Source organism: Phlebotomus papatasi, chromosome 2 (assembly GCF_024763615.1).
Source record: "Phlebotomus papatasi isolate M1 chromosome 2, Ppap_2.1, whole genome shotgun sequence".
Classification (NCBI taxonomy): Eukaryota; Metazoa; Arthropoda; class Insecta; order Diptera; family Psychodidae; genus Phlebotomus; species Phlebotomus papatasi.
Genome location: NC_077223.1, coordinates 108,641,564 through 108,665,855, shown reverse-complemented (window position 1 = coordinate 108,665,855; position 24,292 = coordinate 108,641,564). Strand labels below are relative to the sequence as shown.

The following is a 24,292-nucleotide window of genomic DNA, read 5'->3' as shown; positions in this document are numbered from 1 at the left end:
GGTGCTTTGAGAAAGCTTTATGGGGAGGAAAAAGAGAAGATGAAACACCCAGAAAGCACTCCTTCATTATGTACCTGGGGAGTAACCTGGTAATTGGATTGTTGTTGATTTTGCCAGCGATGCGACGAAATATGAAATGTCTCTCCTCACACTGCTAAATATTAATATTGTTCACCATTTATGTGCACCAACAATATTTCTGTTCTCCCTTGTTCCCTCTTCACACCCCCGTAATATTAAATTAATTAAAATTACACGACATTCTCTGTTGCAATTGCGGTTGTTTGTGTTTACGTCTGACAAAGAGATCACAAGGCGGTTAAAGTGCATCTCTTGAGTGCAAAATTTAATGTATAAAATCGCTAATTGAGCCCGTTGTTATCTCTATTTCTCTTAAAGGGATGTGCCGTGGAAAATAAGTGCTGTATAGTGATCGGATGAGAGAGAGTGTTTATGGGTCAAGGGGTGACCAGAAAAAGAGATCAGTGCTTGAGGAAACATTTGTGATAATATGCCTGCAGCAACGATGTTCTCAAAGTTCAAAAGTGGTACAGCTGCTCCACAGAATCCAATCGACAGCAATCCCATATCGCAATATTTCGAAATTGGCCGACAAACAGCAGCAGCTGGACCGGAATTGGTCTGGAAAATATATGAGGCTTACAAGAAATGCGACGGCAAGGTAATTTCAATTTCAATCCCATTTCCATTTTCAGCCACACCTCTAGCACAGTCACACAAGAAAACTCTCTGCCACACTAAACCACACGGGAAACTTTGAAAGCTCCAATTTATTTCTCCATGCCATCGTAAATATTTGGGATGTTTATTTTACTTTTTTTTCCTGTGTCTCCATTCACTCAACATAAAATATGCATTACATGGTCACTTCTGGTGAAATGAAAATTATTTAATTACACGAACAAGTTTATTGTTTGGGCAGTAGGAAAAAAATACGGAAGATACGTAAACGTTTATAATGGTTATTACTTTCAAACTCTTCGTTATGTAATTTAAAAGTCGATTAACGGTTATTTTGACAGTAGAAATTTCCGTCAAATAAAAGTAAAACAAAATAAACACTCAGTGTTTTTAAGTGTGTTAACATTTTTAAGTGTGAAAAAAATATTAACACTGAGATCTTTCCAACATTTTAAAATTTGTTCGTTGAACAATTTGAAAATTAAATTTGGCATTTGAAACAGACAGGTGTACTATGGCAAATTAAATGGTAATTCAATTTTAAAATTTATTTTCTTTCATTTTGACAATTTTGACTTAACATTGACAGAGAGCAAAATAAGGTTAAGAAGGTTAGTGAGGTTATGAGGATTTTTTAATGGTTGTGAGTAAAGGTGTCTACACATTGGAGCTAATTTCATCAAGAATTATTTCAAAAATTCTTGAAAGAAAAATTCATATTTTTGAAGGAATTTTTGAAAAAAAATGCCTCCACATTGGGTTTTTTATTTTCCATCAAAAATTTATGACAGATTGCCATCATTTCCAAGTCTCTACCTCTTCTGACTGTTTTTTACGAAAATTTGTTGTTTCACTACTGGAAAAAGTGAGAAAAGCGTTTGGTGAAGTTCCTTGGGATAGTATTTAGTGAATTTGTGAAGAAAATCTTCTAAATATTCAAGGGAATAGTGTTTTTTTAAATTAATATAGTAGAAGAATATTCCTGTGAAAATTCCATGGATGTTCCAAAATAATTCCACTACTGATTTATTTACTGGGTTCCATGTTCCATTGACATGAGGAATTGAAGGCATGTGGCTATCCAGTTCTGATGTTCTCGAAAGGAAGCAATCCCACAGAGTTCCTAGTGGTTGAGAAAGTGAATGATATAAAAGATCATTCTGATGTTCTTCTGGGGGTTCAAGTGATGGCTTCTGGTAGCTCCGGACAGCTCTCGTTTGCATTGAGATCTCCTCGGTGGCTCTGGTTAGCTCTTGTTTTGATTGGTAACCAAGGCAGAGATTCCAAAGTGCCCGTAAATTTTCTCCTTTCCATCTATCTTGCAATCCATGGAGTACGAGGCCACTGTACTGTGGAACACCTCAAGAATACACAGATGGATAAACTTCCGGCAATTTCTGGAGGAAAATCACAGGAAATGTTCCTTCAAGGCTGGGTTGGATTCCACCAGGAACGACATCTCAAGAAAAACACTATTCCCTTGAATATTTAGAAGATTTTCTTCACAAATTCACTAAATACTATCCCAAGGAACTTCACCAAACGCTTTTCTCACTTTTTCCAGCAGTGAAAAACAAATTTTCGTGAAAAACAATCTTCAATCGTAATGGTTTCTGTCAAGAATTCTGTCAAGAATGAATTTGATGAATTTTATTCCAATGTGTAGCGGGTAATTTCTTTCAAAAATTCTTGATAGAAATTACCTTCACTTGTATATGATTTTTGAAGAAATTTGTCTACACATTAGACAAATTTTCTTCAAGAATCCATCTTTTTGTCAAGAATTCTCACCAATGTGTAGGCAATTTTCTTGATGAACACTTCTTGAAGCTCATTTTTGATAGAAATTTCTTATAATATGTAGACACCTTAAGGGAAAGCGCGCTTCGGACGACTCAAGCTTCTAACAATTCATTTTTTTCTCTATGTTCATTATAGATTTTACACATAGTTCTTTGAAAATTTGAGGCATTAGACTAGCTGAAAAAATAATTTGTGCGAAGTATAAATCGTCCGCACTGAGAAAAATAGGGGGTGCGATTAACTTTTTTTCCTCGTAACTTTAACACTTTTTAGGTGTAAAAATATATCAACATTTTTTAATGTTAATTTTACACCTTGTTAAGTGTAACATTAACATGAAAAGGGTAACTTTAACCCATAATACACCTAAAAAGCTTAAATTTACACCGATTTTGGATTAATAATGCAGGGTAAAATTAATAATTCCGGAATGTTATTTTAACTTTTTCGGATTTCTCAGTGCGAACACTGAGAGAAATCCGAAAAACTTAAAATAACATTCCGAAAATGTTTGTTTTACCCTGCAGTATTGAACCGAAATCGATGTAAATATTATGCTTTTTATGTGTATTAGGAGTTAAAGTTACCCTTTTTCATGTTGATTTTACCCTTAAAATGGTGTAAAATTAACATAAGAAAATGTTGATATAATTTTACACCTAAAAAGTGTTAAAGTTATGAGGAAAAAGAGTTAATCTCACCACCGTTTTTTTTTTTTTTCAGTGAAGGTATCGCGCTTTTTTCTACTCAGAATTAATAAATACATATGTTGTGTTCAAAATGAACTGTCGAACTAAAACTTCAAGAAAATTTTGAAATTTGAAAAATCCTTCTTCTGATATATGGAATTCAGGTGCTCGATTTTGATTACTTTTCGCATTCTGAGAGATGTAAAATTTAGAAAATCGCAAAGAAATGGTTAGAAAACTCCAACACATAGTTGGCAGAAAAATTCCAATATCATAAAAAAAATTCTAGATCAATGCAAAATTCAGCAGATTAAATTAGGGAGTTATCTTCGTAAACTTTGATCGCCTACCTAGAGAGACTGTAGCGTTTCTCAAAAAAAATTCAGCCTTTGCAGAATGTGGTATTTTCATCAAACGTTTTACTTAAAATGAAAATATGCAAAATACTACAGATTTTTGAGGTTATATTTACTATTTACCTGAAAATTCAATATAATTAGCGCTGTTACAGATATTTTGTTTTTAATTTAAAAAATTCTCAGAATAATTCTATTTGTATAAGTTATATTACACGAGGAAAATGTTGTAAAAAATAAAAGAAAAGAATAAGATCGATTTTGAAGTTAAGTTTAGAAGTTTTCTATGCTACTAACTTCACAGGGGTCACTTTTTCTAATTGATTATAAAGTGGTCATTCTTATTCTTAGTTGAATATTGGTAATATTAATAATAACAAATTTATATCCAACACGCAATTGTAAACATGTTTTTGACATTTCAACGAGAGTGAGCTAGATCTAGTCATCTCGCACATTCTCATGGGAAATTTTAAAAATATGTTTACAAACAAAAATTATTGTGCGCTAGACATTATGCCCAACGCACAATAACTTTTGTTGGTAAACATGTTTTCAAATTTTTCTATGAGAGTGAGCGAGATGACTAGATCTCGGTTTCATTCACTCTCACAGAAAAATCAAAAACATGTTTACAAAACAAAAGTTATTGTGCTCTGGTCATTACTCATTCGTATAAGCAGTTTCTAAAACATGTTTACAAAACAAATTGTTTGTAAACATGTTTTCAAAATTTCCTATGAGAGTGAATGAAAAATTGATCTAGTCATCTTGCTCTCGCTCATAGCACATTTGGAAAACATGTTTACAAACAAAAGTTATTGAATACGTTGGGCATTAGAGTGTGTAACAAGTTTACTTCCTGGAACAATTTATTTTGATTAATTCCAAAATTTTTAAGATTTCGAAACTTCTACAAACTCGTTTAAAGTTACTAAATTATTAGGCTTTTGGAATTATTTACACAAAAAACTCAAAACCTTACACGATTATATTACAGAGTAATTTAAAATCACTGCTCTCCATTAAAGAAAAGAACTCTCGAGCGGAAGTGAAAACGTTCTTCTAGAATACACTTCATAATGTTTATGTAAGAAAGTAAATTAAAATTCCAACACAAAAGGAATTGTGTGAGGAAGAGCTTTTTGGGTGTGAAAGTTCTCAGGTGATTCCGTAGTCTACACACGATGTTGTCACGCGAGGTCAGCAGCCCCAAATCAATCAAATCAATTCGAAATGGGGGGTTAGTCGATGCCAATCTCAACCATGCAAATCATTCATCACTTTTTCCATAATTGAAAAATCCATCTGCCAATGATTTTCACTCATTCAATTAAGTCCCATCCGGATCTAGTCATTTCCATGCACATCCTAATGGAAGCTATTTTTTTTTGGTCAAACAGAAAATTTTATTATTCGTGACAGAATTCACCAGATATTACTATAATTAAAATATTTAAAATGGGTTTCTATCCCAAGCTTATGAATAAAATATTACTGGAGATGAAACATTATATGGAAAGCACTCTGGTTGCGGAAGAGAGCTTTGGCAGTAAAATACAAGATTACTTTCCGCAGCGTATATTTTACTGAGGATTTTGCAAAAAAAAATTGCACATAGTTGAGCTCAGTGAAGCTAGAAAAATTGGGGCTATTAATTAAGTAAGTTATAATATTTCTGGGTAATTTTCTGGGTACTAATATGTTAATAGAAATAAACAATTTTATTATAAAACAGGGATTTAGAATTCTTCAGTGACATTTTTAACATTTAACTCTGAAGTTCACTGAGCAAATTTTATTATGAAACTGAGCCTAAACAATTGAAGGTATCAATTTGGGATTTGTGATAGACTCACTAATATTTTCGTACAAAACTTTAATTGAGTAAGTAGAAGATATTGTTAAAATTGTCCAAAAGAAAATTATCTAAAATAATAAAACATTCTCAGCCCAAGAGAAAGACCCATACCTTGGTCGAAAGCTTTGGAGAAAATTGATTTTCTTTTTGGTTTTGAGAAGAAGACAATCCTCTGATGATCACCGGTCGAAACTGAGGATGCATCAGTAAAGTATCAGTAATGCAGAAAATGTTGGAAGTGACCTCACACACGAATTTGGAAACTAATGGAAATTTAGTCAAATCATTATTTCGATTATACTTATACGGGTTTCAGACCTAAGACTTAGCCATATGGCTTAACTGCTCTAATTCCTTATCAATCACGATTTTTTTGGAAAGATTTAACTTAGAATTGGATTGCTAAAGATAATTAACCTATTAGGCTTTCAAGAAGCAATTAAATTTCTCGCTACATAGGATTTGTAGACCTTCGGGAACTGGGCTAAACTTCAAGTCTGAAGACCGCTTTACGTTAAGTCGTCTCTCACTTTAAGTTGTACGTGTGTCTATGACATAAGAATTATCTTCTTCTTTGATTATATTTTAGGTCCACTTTATGATAAACCATTTAACTAAAACTTGTAGCAGCTATTATTAAACGGTTTTAAATAAAATAGAATTAAAAAAAACCAATAACATTTAAATAAACAGAAAAAGAGTTTTATGGAAATAAAGCTCAAATCTGTAAAAAAAAATTGAATATCCGATACCTTACAACGCTCCAATCCACTTCAATCAATAACTTTTATAGTCAATCGCGGTTGAATCATTTCAATTCGGAAATGAATAAAATATCATAGCAAAATCTGCAAATTAAATGAACTGAATATTGAAGTTAAATAAACTAGGCAACACCAGGGAAAATGTGTAAATATTTTATTTAAAAAGCTTTCAACGCTTTCGACAATTTGGAAAAAATTGTTTGAAGTGTAAATAATTTTAATCAATTTAATCTACAAATAAAAACACATGATAAAAAAGTGACTGAATAAGATTTGAAAAATTCAAAATGACAGTTATTTAACGAAAAAATGCCATCATAATCGAACAGGAAATTAGAGGTAAATTGAGCTTGAATATCTGGAAAAGAAATCAAGGAGAAATCATTTAATCCCCTGTCAATCAATTGGCAGCCAAAGAACTTGCAGAACACTCAATTGAGAATTCATTCTTTCAGACATATTGGCATTTTTCCTGAATGAAAAACTCAACTGCATGGTGATTTGCTGCATGTTTCTTTGCAGTAGATTAATTTCTCCATCGCTTTAGCTGACGATTAATGCTGGCAGAAGGAAAATTTCCCGCCAAATGTAGCGTGAGGGAATTGCTAGAGTTGGAAAATAACTGTTGAATGTTGTTCGCAAATGAGAGCAAAGCAAATCCCAGGCAAAGAATTGACAGCAATTGTGATTTCACATTCGATTAAAATCAATATCTGATTAAATTAAATTCACTCAATGCGGGGGATGGTTCTTTTTTAACTCGCCATATAGCAAACAGGAATCATTCTAAAATTGAATTTTTCTCGATAATCGTTTAGCGATATCCTGTTGCCGTTTCAGCCTATTTTCGTGGGTGGAAATCAATGATGCGCAACAGTTTGAATTGTTCCCAATGTTCTGAAGGGTTTTTCTCAGGGGAAATCGGCAATTGATGTGCGGAAAATGTGTCACGGTCATTTAATTGCGACAAAGTCCAACAGAAAGATTTTTCTATTCCTACCCCTTGAAATTCCGCCTCTATCATTCCTTTCATCTTTCTGCTCTGACTTTTCCATATTTCACCCCAGCCCAAAGGCAGTTCCGGCAAAAAGGCATCTACTCGGAATGAACTAGTGTTAAAGTTCTTGTAGCTTATGGAATCAGTGATTCAGTTTTCGATCAAGATTCCAAAAAACCAAAATCCCGAACATCCCGAAAAGATGATTATCTAATCTAAAGTGTTGGAATTCGGATTTTGGCTTTTCGAGATATCGACCCATTGGCTCCGTTCAGTAATAACCTTTCGAAGAGACAAAGCCACTCCAAAGCCAAGCCATACCTATTCGAAAATCTACCGGAAGCCTAAAGTACAAGTTCATATACCCGCCGCTTTAGCGCTGATTGTTCTGCCATTTCGAATTTCGATATTCTTGACACTTCAATCTCGAATTGCGGGGATCTCAGTGGCACCACTGAGGATCTAAGTGCAGTGGCACAATAGGCAAGACCGTTGGCTCTTGGCCAGATCGATCCCCGACTTGACTCACAGTGTTGTGAGTTCGAGTCCCGCCCGGTTCAAAGATCTGAATGTCTAAAAAAGACATTTTCGCATGTTAATAACGTAATATAATGCACCGCCTTCACGTATCAAATCTGGGAGTATGGAAGAAGCATCCACACCACAGGAAGACGCACCTGGGCGATCTACAATGGACTTTGCAAATATGTAATACTTGTAATACTTCTCGATACGATTAATAATAATCAAATTGCTGATATGTAAATAACAGGATCAATTGGCTTTGAGTCCTTAAGTATCAGCAATTAGTTTAATCCCGAGTTATACAAGTCAAGTAAGCATACTGAATAGCGTTACAAAACGGTGACAAATTTTAATGTCATTTACAAAATCATTTTCGGGATCTAAAGAGTCAGTCTTGGTTTCTAAAAGCACAGACTTGGTCATGTTTATTCTTACAAACTAGGTGACCATGCTACAGCACAAGGCCTAATCTAAGCTAAAAGAATAAGTCACTATATTTACGGCTCAGTACCGCTCGTATGGAGCGGACATGCAAAACGTACCATAATTTCAAAGATTTCTAAACTAATAAATATTTAACTAAATTTTTCTACCAAGTGAATCCCTTTGACTCTATGAGCTTCGTCCAGAGAAATCACTGAAACCCAAGAGTACCGCAGATTCGTAAACTTTGCTTTAATCCTTGGAATTAAAGATGGTCTGGTTACTATAAATTCACTTAAAGATGGTCTAAGGATCATCCTTACGTGCTAGAATTAAATAGAAGATTGCGAAAAGCAGGAATACAATGTCACATGCGTCTACAGTACTGTGGTTTTTGGAAAGGGTCAAGAGATGAATCCTAGCCAGGATGGCCAGGATAATGATCCGGGATGTTATTTTGTGGATACATAAGAAAATCCTACCAGTATCACGATTTCCTGAACAGAGAAACAGATATGTCCTAAAGAAAATTATTTTGGGGCATTGTAAAGAGAGAAATGCTGACCTAATTTCTGATACGTCATCTTGTGGATGACAGAAAGAAAAACAGAAGAATATCAAATTTAAAGTAAGAGGATAAATTTAGTCAAACATTTATCCATTTTGAAAATAAAGAAAAAACCAATTTGAATTTTCGAGGTCGAAAAAGACTTTTCGATTTCGAAATACAACTTTTCAAACCAAGGCTATTGCCTATAATGTGCAGACATTGAAACCATTGATTTCAAAAACGGATATGAAAAATGTTCTATCTTGAAGAGAATTTAATGGATTTTCAAGTTTGATACATTTTTGGATAGGTCTTTAGTAAACCTATAACGTCTGGGAAATATTAAATCGTTAAACACTTTTTAAATAACATTAAGGAAAATCAGTAGGATCAAGCCAGTCTATTCCGAATCAGTTTTAATTACTCTCGCAAAAAAGGATTAGGTAATGGAAATCTATGGTAAGGACCTCATTTGAGGATAAATCTTTACTGCAAAATTTTACAGTATAAATATTCTCGAGGATCAGACTGAGTCTGTTTGGGTCCTTAGAGGTGTTCGAAACATTTAACATGTTAATACTAGTTCAATAAGAGATGATTGATGTAACCATAGTCTTACAATAGCTGTGATCATGATGGAACCTCCGCTAAAAGAGAAATATTGGATTTTCTATGAAAGAAAAGACGTACTGAATCAATTATTTATGAGGTGTTTCATGTGTCTATTGTGTAAATAATGCCAATATGAGAGCAGTAAATAAGATTTTGTCCCTTGGGCTTGATGTAAAAATTTCCATTCCAAGATTGAGTCAATACCATAAAATGCTCCCTCTCTGAAATACAAATATTCACTTTCATATGATAATCTCAGGCATTTTATTTGAGAAATTGAACACACAATTAACAATTTCATTGTACTGTCCCATCCTCCAAAAGCTCTCGAAGCAACTTTTGCACAAAAAAAAATGCAAAAAGCTGGCAAAAGCCCCCAACCACATCACGAAGCTTTTGTTGACACAAAAACACATATTTCCCGTATACAGAAACACCCACGCTTGTTGTTTTCCCAGCGGATGTCTATTGAAAATCTACCAAAGTATTGTGTTGTAAAATTTATTGAATGAATGCCGTAAATAAAAAAAAGCTCAGAGGGGAAACTTTTTTTCAATTACTTTCTTCCTCATATGCTAGCTTATCACCTACAATTTAACATCAGTTTTTTTTATTGCCTCCACACTAAAGTGAAAGCTATTTCATAATTGCTCGATTTTAAATTTAAATCTTGGACAATTAAACTTTAAATATTAAGCTTTTAAGAAATAAAGGATATTTTCAATTTCATAAAAATTAAGATGAGAATCGTAGTGATAGAGGGTTTTTTAATAAAGACAAAAAGATAAAATAAGTTCGAGAAGGAGAATTTGATTGAATATAAAAGATTGGTGAGTTAACAGTGAGTAAAATCACAGAAAGATAAAATAATTCTAATGCATTTATTGTAAACCTTTGTTAAAAGTCATCAACACAGATTGTTCCCTAACTTTTCGATAGGTCTTAAAGGGGCTAAAATTTCCTAAGGTACAGAACGTAGAAAGTTATCATCGAAATAATACAATTGAATTACTTAGGTGGTTGCAACGTCCCTTTTAAGGATCGGGCCTCTCGCACTAACCTCTTCCAATCCTGATGAATCTGCGTCAGCTCACTTCAAAAACATAGCATAGGTCGCTGTCGTAAAGTCCGTCCTATCCTATAACGGCTACTTGCGAGTTTTCGTAACAATATTGCTTCTTCCGGGAAGGGGTTGTTAATCCCTCGTCTAACCTTCTCTAGAAGGACCAGAAGGACCAAATACCTTCTTCATTAGCCCCAGGTTCGTAATTTTCCAGGGGTTGGTTACCCAATCTTCTATCACTCACCTGAGTGTACCGGGGCCTACCACGAATCTAGACCGCTTTATGGTGACCATAGAAATTGAGGGGAAGAGGCTATGCGTCGCATTAAAATTTAGACCCCAAAGCAATTAACTGTTGATCCAATCTTCTAGTCCTTAAAGAACTATTCCATATTTTGCCTTTTCCTTGCGAAAAAGGGCTCTAACATACTTTAAGAACTTGTTGATGATTATCATTAACTCTTGTCTGTTTAGGTTCTCATGCTTTATTTCTATTGCTAAGATAAAATTTAGATTACTAGACAAACCAGATTTGAAGTTCCGAATTTGGCAAATGTAGGGTAAGTGTACCAAATTTCGGCATAGTTGCATGCAAACGCCAAAGTCTCAAATTTGAAATATAATATTTTTAATACAAATTGAATATATTTGTAACTTTTTTATAAGGAGTTTTGCTTGGAATCTTGTAGACAGTTTATCGTCTTTATTTTCTCTAAAATCATTCTTAATACATTTTATTATAAAATGAATAACAATGTAGGCATTGCATTGGTGGCTTATTTCCGCCAATTTCATTCTCATAGTTCCGTGCCCTGGAATTCTTCCAATGTCTTTTTCAGATCATCTGGTTCGTCGAAGCGGCATTTTTTGTTATTTTTTGCATTGTTTAAACTCTAACTAGAGTATGCAAAACCTAAAAATTCATGGAAATTCGAGGAATAAAAAAATGTGGCCGAAATTGCAAGCTGGCCGGAATTTGGTACACTTACCCTAATAGTAATAATTTCAAATATGCAAATCTTTAGTACTTTAAATGGGATAGCAACTGGTCCCGTGCTTTGCGAAATCGTAACTTCGTTGCTATATATTCAGTTTTGGGCATAGGAGGTAGCAACGAGGTAAAGCTGATGTAGGCCCTACGCCAAGGAAGCGCCCTGAACCCTCTGAACAGTCCTTTAAATATGTTGTTTGTTTTCTTAGCTCATAAGACATTTGAAGTGTCGACCAAAAGTTTCTTGACAGATTTAGATTCGAAAAAAAACCAGATGAAAAAAACCTTTAAAATTTTTCTTTTTCCAGGATTTCATGGGAAGGCAAGTGCAATCTAAATAGAAGGTTGCAGTTTTACTTAAAACATTTTTATAGTCCGACTGTTTGTAGTCAATTTTTTTTAATTTTTGGCTTTTGGACACAGGAAAAAGACCTAGGCTCCTAAATTTATCAGGATTTATGAGGTACTGGAATAGCTAAATATTAGAAAATCCGACCATGGATGAGATTTATTTAGTATCTTTGAAAAAATCTACTTTTACAAAGCTACAACATCACGATGTTACAAATCTTTCCTCTACTCATACCGAAATTGATTCTTTTTACTGATCAAAATTGATTTCTAACTGACTATATTTAACTAAATACTATATCTAAGTGTACTATTTCTTTATTCATAACTACATGCCCTTACACTAATTAAATAATTTTACTAAATTGTGTGGCATGACATTTAAACTTGGCAAAAGATTAAAAGCTATAATAGAAAGTTTTCCTTTAACATGTAATATAACCTAAAGTTTTGAGCAAAAAAGTTTCTGCACTCTGCCAAAGCTCTCTTTTCAATTTCCCATTGTTGTAATGAAATTAATAGTTTAGAACGGATTTTGTATAAGAGAGAAATCGATAGGATTTTAATGAAAAAGAATAGTGGTGTATCCATGTGAATGGATATCCATTAGATTAATCCTTTTAGTAGAAAAATATTTTCCCAGCAGTTTTAGAATTTATCGATTTAACTACGCCAAAAGTACTCTGAACACATAAAAAGAACCTAATAATATCCCTGCCTTACTTTACGATGCAGTTACACCTTAGCTCTAATCTATGTGTTTAAATCTTGAAATTTTGAGCATTTGGCGAATTTATGGATATACCATGGGAGGAGCTTTCTCATGGGGCTTTAACCGAAAATCCCAATAGTCTTGCCTTTGCCAAGCGTGAATTTGCACCCCCAAGAAAATGGAATTATAGCCCAGTGGTTTTCGTCCACACCTCCATTTCGTGAGTAATCTAAATTTCAAATAATGTAGCAAATCAAATTAGTGTTTGAGGATGGAATAGAATTTCCCGCAGACACGATATGGAAGTGATAAGACACACCTTTGCCCCCCAATAAATGCCTGCAGGGCACCAGTTGAGGGAAAAACAGTGACTGAAGAAAATTCGCAGAGTGCTCGAACTCAAGAGCTTGAGCAATTTGTGGTAATGAATGAATCGATATCAATTGATTTAATAAACTTCTGCAGAAAATTTAATTTATAATATTTTTAATTAGTTTTCTGATGCTTTAAATTGTTTCTTAAATCAAACGAAAACCATTGAAAAATTGACTACAAGTAAGGGCTTTATTAATGATTTTTTATTAACCCATTTGCCGAATTTACCGAATTACTATCTAGCAAGGAGTTTTAGTTACTTTAATCCTTCGATTAACTTGGGGAAAATAGCTCAAACAGAGGCAGAAATACATTTTGTTGTCATTTTCTAGCTTCGCAGAAAGTCATGCAAAGCTTTTGCATGAAGTGACGCACGAAAAATTAGACATCGCATCATTTTTGATAATATTTTCCTTCATCCTCTTTTACGATTTTAATTCTGGTTACCAATTTGTTGTCTTGGATAGTTACTTTATCTAAATCAATAGAATTTGTAGTAAATTAATGTAAAGAATTGAAATTCAGTGACGGTTAAAAAGTGTGTTGGACAGGGTTACATACGCCTCCTCAGTAGATTTTTTTTTTCAAAAAAAAAACATCTAATAATTTGTGAAAAATTAATTCCTAAATGTGAACGACCTATCGCCAATATTTCTAGTATAGTGACTACTAGTACATCTACTACATCTACTTACCAGATTATTACCTATTCATTACCTTTTTTTACCACTTGAGAGCAGTTTAGAATTTAATTGTTTTAATTAATGAATTAATTCTTGATAAATATTGGTAGAGATATTCGTATTTTAGAGAGATTTAACTTTTGACCTTGAAAAATTATTAGAAAGAATAATTGAAGGTCATTGACTTATATAGATGATTTTTTTCTGCTCTAGCTATTTATTTATTTATTTATATACACATTACATTTTTACAATGTACAGTCGGTTATTACATTTTAACAATTATTTTGCAATAAAAAAGGAGAATCCCTCAAAGATGAATCCCCCATCATTCCAAACTATAGAGGGTATCTTTTGTTTTTGACCGTAAGAGTGGAAGGAAACTTCGAGACAATAAAATATCGTACTAAACCGTTTTAAAAATATTGTCGGTTGCATCGACCGCTGTCGTATCTGCATTTCTTTTGGGTCAGCATATCGTCGGTTGCGTTTACCTCTGTCGTATCTGCATTTGTTTTGTATCTTCATTCGGTGCAAGCTACAATATAGACGTCCCCTCTTGCGTAAAATGCTGCCACAAAAGAAATGCAGATACGACAGAGGTAGACGCAACCGACGATATTAAGAAAGAGGCAACATCTGGGTTGTAGCTTACACTAAATGCTGAAACAAAAGAAATGCAGATACGACAACAATCGATGCAACTGATAATATACGAAGAAGTACCTCTTAAGAAATATCCATTTGTAGGAAATCACGAATGTACCAAATCGCTATCTCTAACCATTTGAACTCTAGACAACTTCAAATCAATAAATTATTTTATATTATTGCTCTCTGTTTGCGGACCTCGAGAATTAAAACTAGGCAGAATAGTTACTCTTACGCAAGCAAAAGAGGTCACCAGTCAAGAAAATTCACTTGCATTTTCCTGTGCAGAATAATTCTAATTATCTCCAGACTAATTAATTGAGCAAAAGGAAGAAATTTCACTGTGTTTTTATCACCTCTATCATTAAAACCCCTACAAAGTCCTGATGAACTTTATTTGACACAGTCTTCCGCAAAGCATTCATATAGCTATGACCCGGCGTGACTCTGCCCCAAATGTACGTCTCAGAGGGCGTTTAATCCTCACAAGGGTTCACGTAAGATATCTCCACGTCAGGCACGAATGCCAAGCACTCGGTGAAGCAGAATAGGAAACAATTCATCCTTAAGAGCTACTGCAGTGGCTAAAACTGAAACATAAAATGTCAGTCAATAACTCTTCAAAGGAATGCTATTCCCTTTTGAGTTGAAAGTATTGAATTAATTTTCAAAATGTTTACTCTGTTCAGACGGGAAAGATGGGTAAGTTTCACAAGGTTCCACTTTTCTTATATTTCTTTAATATCGCTACATTGAGAACATAAAATCAAGTTATACCTCTAGAAAAATAGACCACACCCATTATAAAAGCTATCTTCTCAATTAACAAATTATTAAAAAAAAATAGATTTATTAAATATGTTACAAGAAATAAATTATTCAAAAATAAAATAAAATAATTCAGATTATCATGCATTTTTCAAAACATTCTCTTACGAATGTTATGTATGGCGCACAATAATTTTTATTTTGTAAACATTTTTTCGAAATTACCTACATATTTTCAGATAAAAAATAAACAAGAAAAACTATTAAAAAAGAGAGTTAGTGCCAACATAGTTCATAATATGCTCAACGCACATTAACTTTTGTTTGCAAATATGTTTTCAAAATTTTCTGAGAAAGTGAGTGAGATAACTAAATATAGATCCCACACTGAGAGAAATCCGAAAAAGTTAAAATAATATTCCGGAAATGTTAATTTTACCCTGCAGTATTGATCCGAAATCGGTGTAAATATTACGCTTTTTTAGGTGTATTGGGGGTTACAGTTACCCTCTTTCATGTTAATTTTACCCTTAAAAAGGTGTAAAATTAACATTAAAAAATGTTGATATATTTTTACACCAAAAATTGTTAAAGTTATGATGAAAAAAAGCTAATCGAACCCTCTTTTTTCTTAGTGCACTCATTCTCTTTGACATATCAAAGGCATATTTGGAAACAAAAGTTATTGTGCGTTGGACATTACTTTGAAAGTTTGATTTTAATAACCATTATTCGAAATTTGTACCTCGGTGTCCACCGAAGTCTGAGAAATATAGTTCAGATCGCCAACACAAGGTCCCCTCCCAAGAAACATTTTTTTCTCAATATAGTCTTGTAGAATTCCCCAAGTAAGGCAATATAGAACCAAAAATCTTTTTATTTGCTTATAACTACTTAGCTTATAACTTCTTGGTTCCATCACTGAGATTACTATAAGTAAAGTGGCACACTTTTAAAGATTTTAAGAGATTCTGTAGGTATTTCAACAGAAAAGTCTCACTTTAAGTCTTTTAAAAGTGCACTAAAAGACTTGTTTAATACTAGGTTCTATAAGGCAGCTCTTTTGCTTCTTGGGCTCCTCCGTCATTCTCTAACCAAAAATTTGGACTGGAGTCCAGGACTCACCGCGTGGAGGTGGACGTAGAGAATGGGACAGTATTATTTAATACTCTGAACTCTGAACCTTTAAAGCTCCCGAACTAAAAATTTACAAATCGTCACTTTTTTACTAAGAAATCGGCAGATCCGTACGATTTTTATAGAACTAGAAATTGACAAGGTCGGCAGATCAGTACTCAAGTGAACCATGAGCGGCACAGTTATCTACCCCTTGGCTATTTTTCAATAAAAACTAAAGCTGAATTAAAATTAAATGAATATCAACTTTCTTTTGCAATAACCTGTAAATAACTTATTTTAAAATATTTAATTCATACTGATTCTCATGTCTTAATCATCCCCGCTTTCCCCTATTTTTATTTGTGATCAAATCCTCGAAATATCAGTGTTTTATCACTGTGATTATATTTTTTCAATAGAAATTAATATGTCTACCGTTTCAGCATATTATGAACGATTGGACTATGTTAACTCTGACCACTGCATGATTAAATAATTATCATTCTGTGTACTTTTTCATTTAATTTAATGCGTTTTATTTTATTGAAACTCATTACCACTCTGTTAATTTTTTGGATGAGTTAATTACTGATAGTGAGAAGCGCTGATACTCTTTTAAATTATTAATTCATGTATTAATAAATCCCTAAATATTTAATATAAATATGAAAAAATGTGGTAATATTACCATGTTGAATTCGTCGGGGAGAAAATTCTTCACCATTGAGGTTAAATTGTAATTTTGGCATCTCTGTAAAGCATATTAGCAAGTGTTTGAACAAATATTTCATCATGTCCAGTTGTAAATTTCACTACATTTGACTGCAATTTGCCTTTTGATTTTCCTGCCACTCCGCTCGAGTTGTTTTTCCGAGAAATTGAACAGGAACTTTTTGTGCAAATTGCAGAAATTTCAAATAATATTTTTACTCAGGAGTTCTCAGGAGGTCAGCATAATATTTGCGCTCAATGAAGCAATTTAATACAGAAATTTTAATGAAAATTCCAACATAATTTTAATAGAAAATTTAATTGCAAATTCCAAGAGTGACTTTTTGTGCTTTCCAGCAAATAAATTTTGGGAATGAGATTGTGAAATATGTTTCTGTGTTTATTTGTAATTTTCGATAGGGGGAAAACTTTTCTTCATATTGACGATATCTTTTGGGTTATTATTTAGCCGAAGGCTTTTCATTCTCTCCACCTTTAAGGTTTATGGGAAATTTAGGTTCTTAAAGGTATTCCTTTTGTGCGTGATACACTCATTACTTACCCCTTAATGTCTTCACCATTTCCATCATGTAAATGACGATAATTTGAATTCTCATCGCGTTTTCCGGACCTTCAGCAAATACCTAATTCTTTATTTTACGCGGATAGGAAAGGGGCAGAAAAAAAATCATTTGTCATGTCATCTAATTAGATTATTACACACAAGAGCATTGGGTTTGTTATGAGTGCTCTCTATTATTGCTGGGGAAATTTTTATTAACACGCAGTGTTGTCGAATCAATTATTCAATTCTTATGGGGCAGCTTCCAGCAAGAGACAGAATAAACGATGGGGCGTCGTGTTTCAATGTTGAGCTCATATTATTATTTTTTTTTTCGGAGTGAGATGGAGGTGTCATGAAAAATATTTCGAGATTAAGAGACCTCGTCATGGATGTGAATTAATAATAAATAGCCGAGGATAATATTTTCACATGGACAAATGACATTGGGACAAGACGAAAAATTGGAACAAGACGAGAGTCTAATCGAATTTTATTGCCTGTTCTTTTGGAAGCTGTATAACATTCGAAGAAGATATTTTTCCATGGCTTTATTTTACACATTTTTTTGTGGATTCAAAATTAAAAGCTCGTTTCACATGAATTCATAATTAATTAAACTTACACCAGTGGAATACTAATTTCAATTCATTAAAGTAATAGGGTGAGAGTATTTTGCGTTTGAATTTCGAATTTGAGACTACTTAATAAAAGATTAAACAATTTGCTTAGTTTAATCCAGTGAATTACTGTTGGGTTTAGAATTAAAAAAAAGAAAAATCCTTGGGTTTCATCGGTTTCATTGGTTTGTAATGACAAAGAAAATTTCAATCGAGTGATAATAGCACTGTGTTCAGAGCTTAGATTCGATTCTTCAGAGGTGTCTCTGCTAAAAAGTCAATTACACTATATATTTCTGTAAAATATCTTCGATTTTCGAAAATCTCAGTCATTTCAGACATTTTTTCGAAAACTTCAGACAAAGGTCAGGTATTACTATGCACACAAAGCTCTCTGACATCCGAGTAATTTTGAGATAAAATTTTCTTGAATCTGTCTAACGATTTATATAATTGGTGCTGTGCAAATTTATTGTCTGTTAAAAACGACAGATTTTTGACACTTGACAGATTTCGAAATTCGAACAAAAAATATTTCAGCCAGCACACTACCCGTCAAATCATTGCTCTACCCGCCGATTTTACTCGGAGGCTTTGTGAATTGTAACGGTATATTCTAGTACATTAAGAGAAAATCTGTGGATTTTCGGCAGAATTTCTACGTAGAAAATCTGCAGATTCTCGGCAGAATTTCTGCATTGGAAATTTGCATAGTCTCCATTGTATCAACAAAAATATTGTTGATTTATCAAGAAACTGTAGATGTTACAAAGAAAATGGTATGCTCTGCTTAACAAGCATTACCGATTAAACATTTTAGATAAATAAAAAAAAATGCGAGCAAAAATAATAATTTCTTAAAAATCGCCCATGGAATGACACAAAAACACGAAATTTAGGTCGACACTGTGTTTAAAGTTATCACTTCACTATTCTCTATTTATAACACGGCATCTCAGAATTCTTTATTCAATATATAGTCAGTTAAATTAGCATTCATCATAACTTCATTTTTGCGATTTTGAGAAATATTTGGAATCAGCGTAATTTTGTATATTATACGAACTTGAGAAAAAGAAACTTTTATAAGCCCATTAAAAATTATTTTAAACAAAAATTATCGTAAGTGCCCTTAATTAAGAAAAATTTATCAGAATTTGTCCTAACTTCCATTTTTGGGGATGTTACGACAAATTTCCATACAAAATTTTCAGTAATCAGCATTTGCCGTAACTTATTTTGCTCGTTTGCGTGGCTTGTAATTTGCAGCAAAAATGTAATATTTCTCAATAAAACGTTCACAAATTCTTCCAAATATCCAAAGACAGGCCGAATAGTGTAACATGAAATCATTTTAATTTAATATGTGCAAGAAAAAAGTGAGAAAAAATCCCTACACATCTGTCATTAATTCAAAACAAAACAAGCGACGTGGCACACAAAATTTATTCAAAAAAAATTTATGAAATAAAAGCTTTTAGGGACAGTGATAACAGTATTATTAACTAATTTAGTTAAATAAAGGCGCTTTTATTATCACTAGAATAATTCAAATAGATATAATGCATTTTAGGAAATTGTCGTAACTTCAAAGATCTCCATACTTTGGAAGTTACGGCTTTATAATAAACGATGGAAGTTACGATAAAATATTATTGTGTTTCTTCTAACATATTTCTCAATATTGCAGCTTTTAAATAATTTTATAAAGATTTTCTCGAGTTAACTTACAGTTTATTAGTGCCACTTTCATTATTTTGACTCAAAAGTATCGCATTCGGGACTCATTTTTAAGAAAAATAATATTGAACTGAAAATTTCGTCTCCTGAAAAGTTGTCACAAGGAAGTTACGACAAATGCTGATTTAACTGACGATAAACACTGTGATATCACCATGAATAACTCTATTGAATTTTGCAAACTTTAATACCTTCCCAAAAAATTCAAATTTGATCAAATTGGTAAAAAAAAAATAAGTCCTCCAAAGTGATTAACATTTGACCTTCAATAATTCAAAATGATCTCCAGTCAATTCAGCTGCATTTTTAAAACGACACTCGCGAGGTAGTGCCATTTCCATATATTTGGTTAAAATGGTCTGCACCTGACGACCAGTGTTAAAAATCTCTAGAGTCAATTATTTTTGCTTTCCAATTGGAAATTTTCTGCATTTTGAATTTGAATTCAACCAAAAAACTCTAATTAGATCTAACGAATGTTGTTTAGTGCAGCATTTGCAATATTAATTCAATGTACTTAACTCTCTTCCATCTGTTAAAAAGTAACTGAGCTAGAAATGATGCTTTTTCCGGGTAGCAAACACCAACAAAACTGTTTTTCCCTAAAGTGAATAATTGAATGCGAAAACAGACGAAACATTCACTAACTCATGTAATGAAATTTATCACCAAGCAGAAGCTCTCCGCGTGACAGTTCATCCTCCCGGAAGTTGGTGAAATATCCAAATATTGCGTCGCCCATGAACTTTTCCGTCACGCGACCCCATCGTGCGATAAGATAGCGACACTGTGTGGATAAAAGTAGGTCATCATTGTTGCTCCATTCTCCTCCCGGACCTAATGTATTCAACCATAACTTGTTGCTGATCGATGACTGAGTGGGTGGAGAGTTGGGAAACACAGATGGAAAATCCTCCAGGGAGACAAAGTCCTATTTGGTTTGATGTGACTTCCGGCCTAGGAACTCGAAGAAATATTCCGTGTGGGTGAATTTTTCAAATAACCGTGGGCGCTCATAAACTTTCATGTTTTCAACAGACACAGAATTAAATTTAAAATAGAATACGAGCCTCTATGGAGGGAATTCACTGAATCTCAATAACAAATAAATGCGAATGAATTTGGAGAAATATAAAACTTTCTCAATCTTCAAAAGACAAAGGACGTGCAGATTTAATTACGGATCAAATTTGAACTTTTGACCTTTCGACATGAACTTCAGTGGGTGTCAGTGTACTAGACAATTCTCGGGTGAGAAAGCTAAAATGTAATTAGCACTAAAATAATTGTTTGTCGCATGCAAATAGAGCGAGGAAATGGAGCCAATTGGGCTGATCCGCCACTTGTTGAGCTCCACGCAATGAAATAGCCACAAAAAGCCATCAAGGGGCGTACTTCAGCTCATTTACACTTCAACCATTCTTCGAGAGTCATTCACCATTCTACTGATTCCATTGGATTTAGTAGAATTATCTCCAGTGGAAAATTGAATTTTGACAGATAAACTTACAGATAACCCCATAGCAAAATTCCGCAAAAATTCCAATGGAAAACTTGCGTCCAAATCGCTAAATTCGCTGGAATTTGACGCTAAAATTCCACTAAGTTTTCCTATGGAATTTAAAGCCGGAAATTCCATGGAAATCATAGTGCTCCATGGAATTTACTAGTACGACATGCTGGAATTCCAGCGTTAAATTCCGCGGTATTCCGCGGAAGATTTATATGGAAACTCACACGTGAAACGTCCGCGGGATAAGCTGGAAAAAACATATGGAAATTTCCACTATCTTTCCATAGTGTTTTATATGGATTTTTCCACTAGTTTTCTGAAATGTCAAACAAATAAAATGGTGTTGCGACAACTTTTAGAATTTTGTTTCCAAACCTTCCGCAAACGTTTCTAGTGATTCATGTGGCAATTATAATATAATTAATTATGCGATGCTGCGTTTCGTGTACATAATAGTGAAGTGATTACATTAAATAGGTCGCCAACCTAAAATAATGCTGTTTTTATGTTAATTAATATATATTTTAGGAAATTTTTTTTTTTTTAATAAAATATTTTTTTATTGCTCAAAGTGTCAATTCGTTATTGCTGGTTTATAAAAACATATTATAATCCTCGTAATCTTTGCCGTTTCTATAAAATTCGGAAGTAAAATCATGAGGTGCATGTGACAGCTTCATTTTTTCTCCATTTTATTTTGGTGGAAAAATCCACATAAATTCCACGAGCATTTCCATGGATGTATTCTATAGGAAAAATCCAGCATAAATCCATTAAATTTTCCTTGGAACCTATTATGGAAAATTCCTATGGAATTTTTTAAGGAAAAATAGTGGAAAATTCCAAGGAATTTTTCGCTTGTTATTCCTATTCCGCTTTCTTTTGCTATGGGGAAAGCACGTTTTAGTACGGTCTGTGGTCAGTTGGAAAATTCTCGGGAAGAGGCAAAGTCGATTGAAAATTTTGGAAATTTAGCAAAATTGACAATGAAATACTGACTTTGTCAAAGATCTTTTATGCCATAGATACACTTACGACTTAAGCCGAGAGACGACTTAATGTAATTATAATCAAAATAATGATTTGACAAAATTCTCATCAATTTCTCTGTAACTATGGAAATGTAATCTGTAGCCGAATTTTACAATATCAAATATGAGAATGAGATTTTGAAATGTGAGAATCCTATTATCAAACTCACACTACTCACATTAATTTGAGATGAGAACGTTTTGTTCGAAAAATCGCATGCAACTCGCACAATAAGATGCTCACTCATATTACAATATTCATAAAAAATAATAAATATTATAATTTTAGATGTTTTTGAACATGTTTGTTTTTAGTAAATGTGAAAGATGAAAATGTTGAGTTTATTCAGTTAATCAAACTCAAACTTTTTTGCCCAAACTCATACAATTTAACTAACATTGAATTGAAACTCAACTCACATTGGAGACGCTCAGAGCAAGAGTGGTCTCCATTGTATGCATTTCCCTATTAAAATCCAGGTCCACTTTTGCTCTGAGCATCTCATTGTGCAAGTTGCATGCGATTTTTCGAACAAAACGTTCTCAAATCAATGTGAGTAGTGTGAGTTTGAGAATAGGATTCTCACATTTAAAAATCTCATTTTCATATTTGATATTGTAAAATTCGGCTAATTCTTATTTTTTTTAAGTTTCGCTAAGTGGTCTATCGGCTTAAGTCGTAAGTATGACCAGGGAAGAGGAGTGCAAGAACCATTTGAAACTGAATAAACGTCAAAATAAGTTTGTTCTCGTAGCGTTTTGACCATTGACGTACAAATTTCATTTGACGTTTCTTCGGTTTCAAACGGTTCTTGCACACCTCTGGTCTAGGGCATTAGTCTGAATTACAGGTCCTTCGGATAGTTAACAGAAACGCTTTACAATCTCAGCTGCTGCGGTCCGATTCCGAGGTAAAATTCTAACATACCAAATCAGTAGCGGAATTCTATAACCGTATGACAATATCATATGACAAATTTAAAATATTTATGTGGTAAATTTGGAAAAATTAATCGAAAAGATTCATATCAATTACTAACAGCTTTATGGAGAACCTGGCAATAGCTGTTCGACGCTCACTACGTTTGAATGTAATGCTTCTCACAAATTTACCATGAAAATTTGTCATACGACATTGTCATTTCGATACAGAATTCCCCTACAGGACCACATTTTGTAAATACAAGTGTTGATATTCACAGATTCCTCTTCCTTCCCGATTTGAGAGCTCTCTCCGGTTACGGTTTTCCTTTACCGATTCGAAGGTTAATCAGAGAGAACTTACCTAAAAATCCGTTGGAAGTTCAAACGTTTAAACGGGCAAGTTACACAAAATGATCAAGTTCATGGACATTTGTCTGAATAAAATTCCAATTCAAACGTTCTACCATCCTGAAATTTCATTGAAGTGTTAAGAATATCGAAAAAGTGTTTTTCCTCAAGGTAATAATCCTTTCTGCTGATAGCTAATAACAGAGATACCTCCTGTGAAATAAATAAAATAAAATGTTCTAGAGAGTACATTACTCAACCAAATGGTATCATATTTAGGCTCGTTGGAAAGGCCTTTGGTATTCATTACAAGCTTGAGCCAATTTCAATCTATTGAGAACCGGTAATGAACCGGAATAAATGAATTACTTATCGGTTTTGTCCGAAAATCAGTTTTATTACTCTTATAACAATTTTATGGGATCGCTTGAGTGATTTATAAATCGCTTTAAATCGGTTATGAATCGGTAATGAACTGATTATGAACCGATTAGTATTTTTTGTCCGAAAATTACTGTATTACTCTTGCGCTACTTTGGGCGATCTTTTGAGTAATTCAATCTATTCAAGAAATTTATAGAGAAGCGGTAAACAGAAAATAATGCGAAAGTATTTTTGCAGTATAATGTGATGCCTTTGCGTGTGACTTTTGCCCCCTGAAGGTGACCTTGACACCTTACAGTTTATAAGCTTTTCTCAACTTCTAGAACTTAAGGATGATCTTTATCGATCCAATCTTCCATATCCGATCAGTATTGTATAGTCCTGTTTGTTATATTATGTAACCTGGGCATCAATCAATAAATTATTATTATTATTATTAAGAGCCATTCTTAAACATTAGCATT

General features: G+C 33.3%; 1 protein-coding gene across 4 annotated transcripts in view; it reads left to right on the top strand.

The window, feature by feature from the left end:
* Positions 1-393: 393 nt before the first annotated feature.
* LOC129800766 (SCY1-like protein 2) overlaps positions 394-24,292 on the top strand; it is a 142,502-nt gene continuing 118,603 nt past the window's right edge. For 2 of the 4 annotated variants that reach the window (XM_055845385.1, XM_055845383.1), the window contains exon 1: positions 394-682. In XM_055845385.1, coding sequence (XP_055701360.1) covers positions 512-682 — 171 coding nt within the window. In that variant the 5' untranslated portion in view covers positions 394-511. The remainder of the gene's footprint in view (positions 683-24,292) is intronic. The other 2 variants (XM_055845384.1, XM_055845386.1) reach the window with 2 other exon arrangements.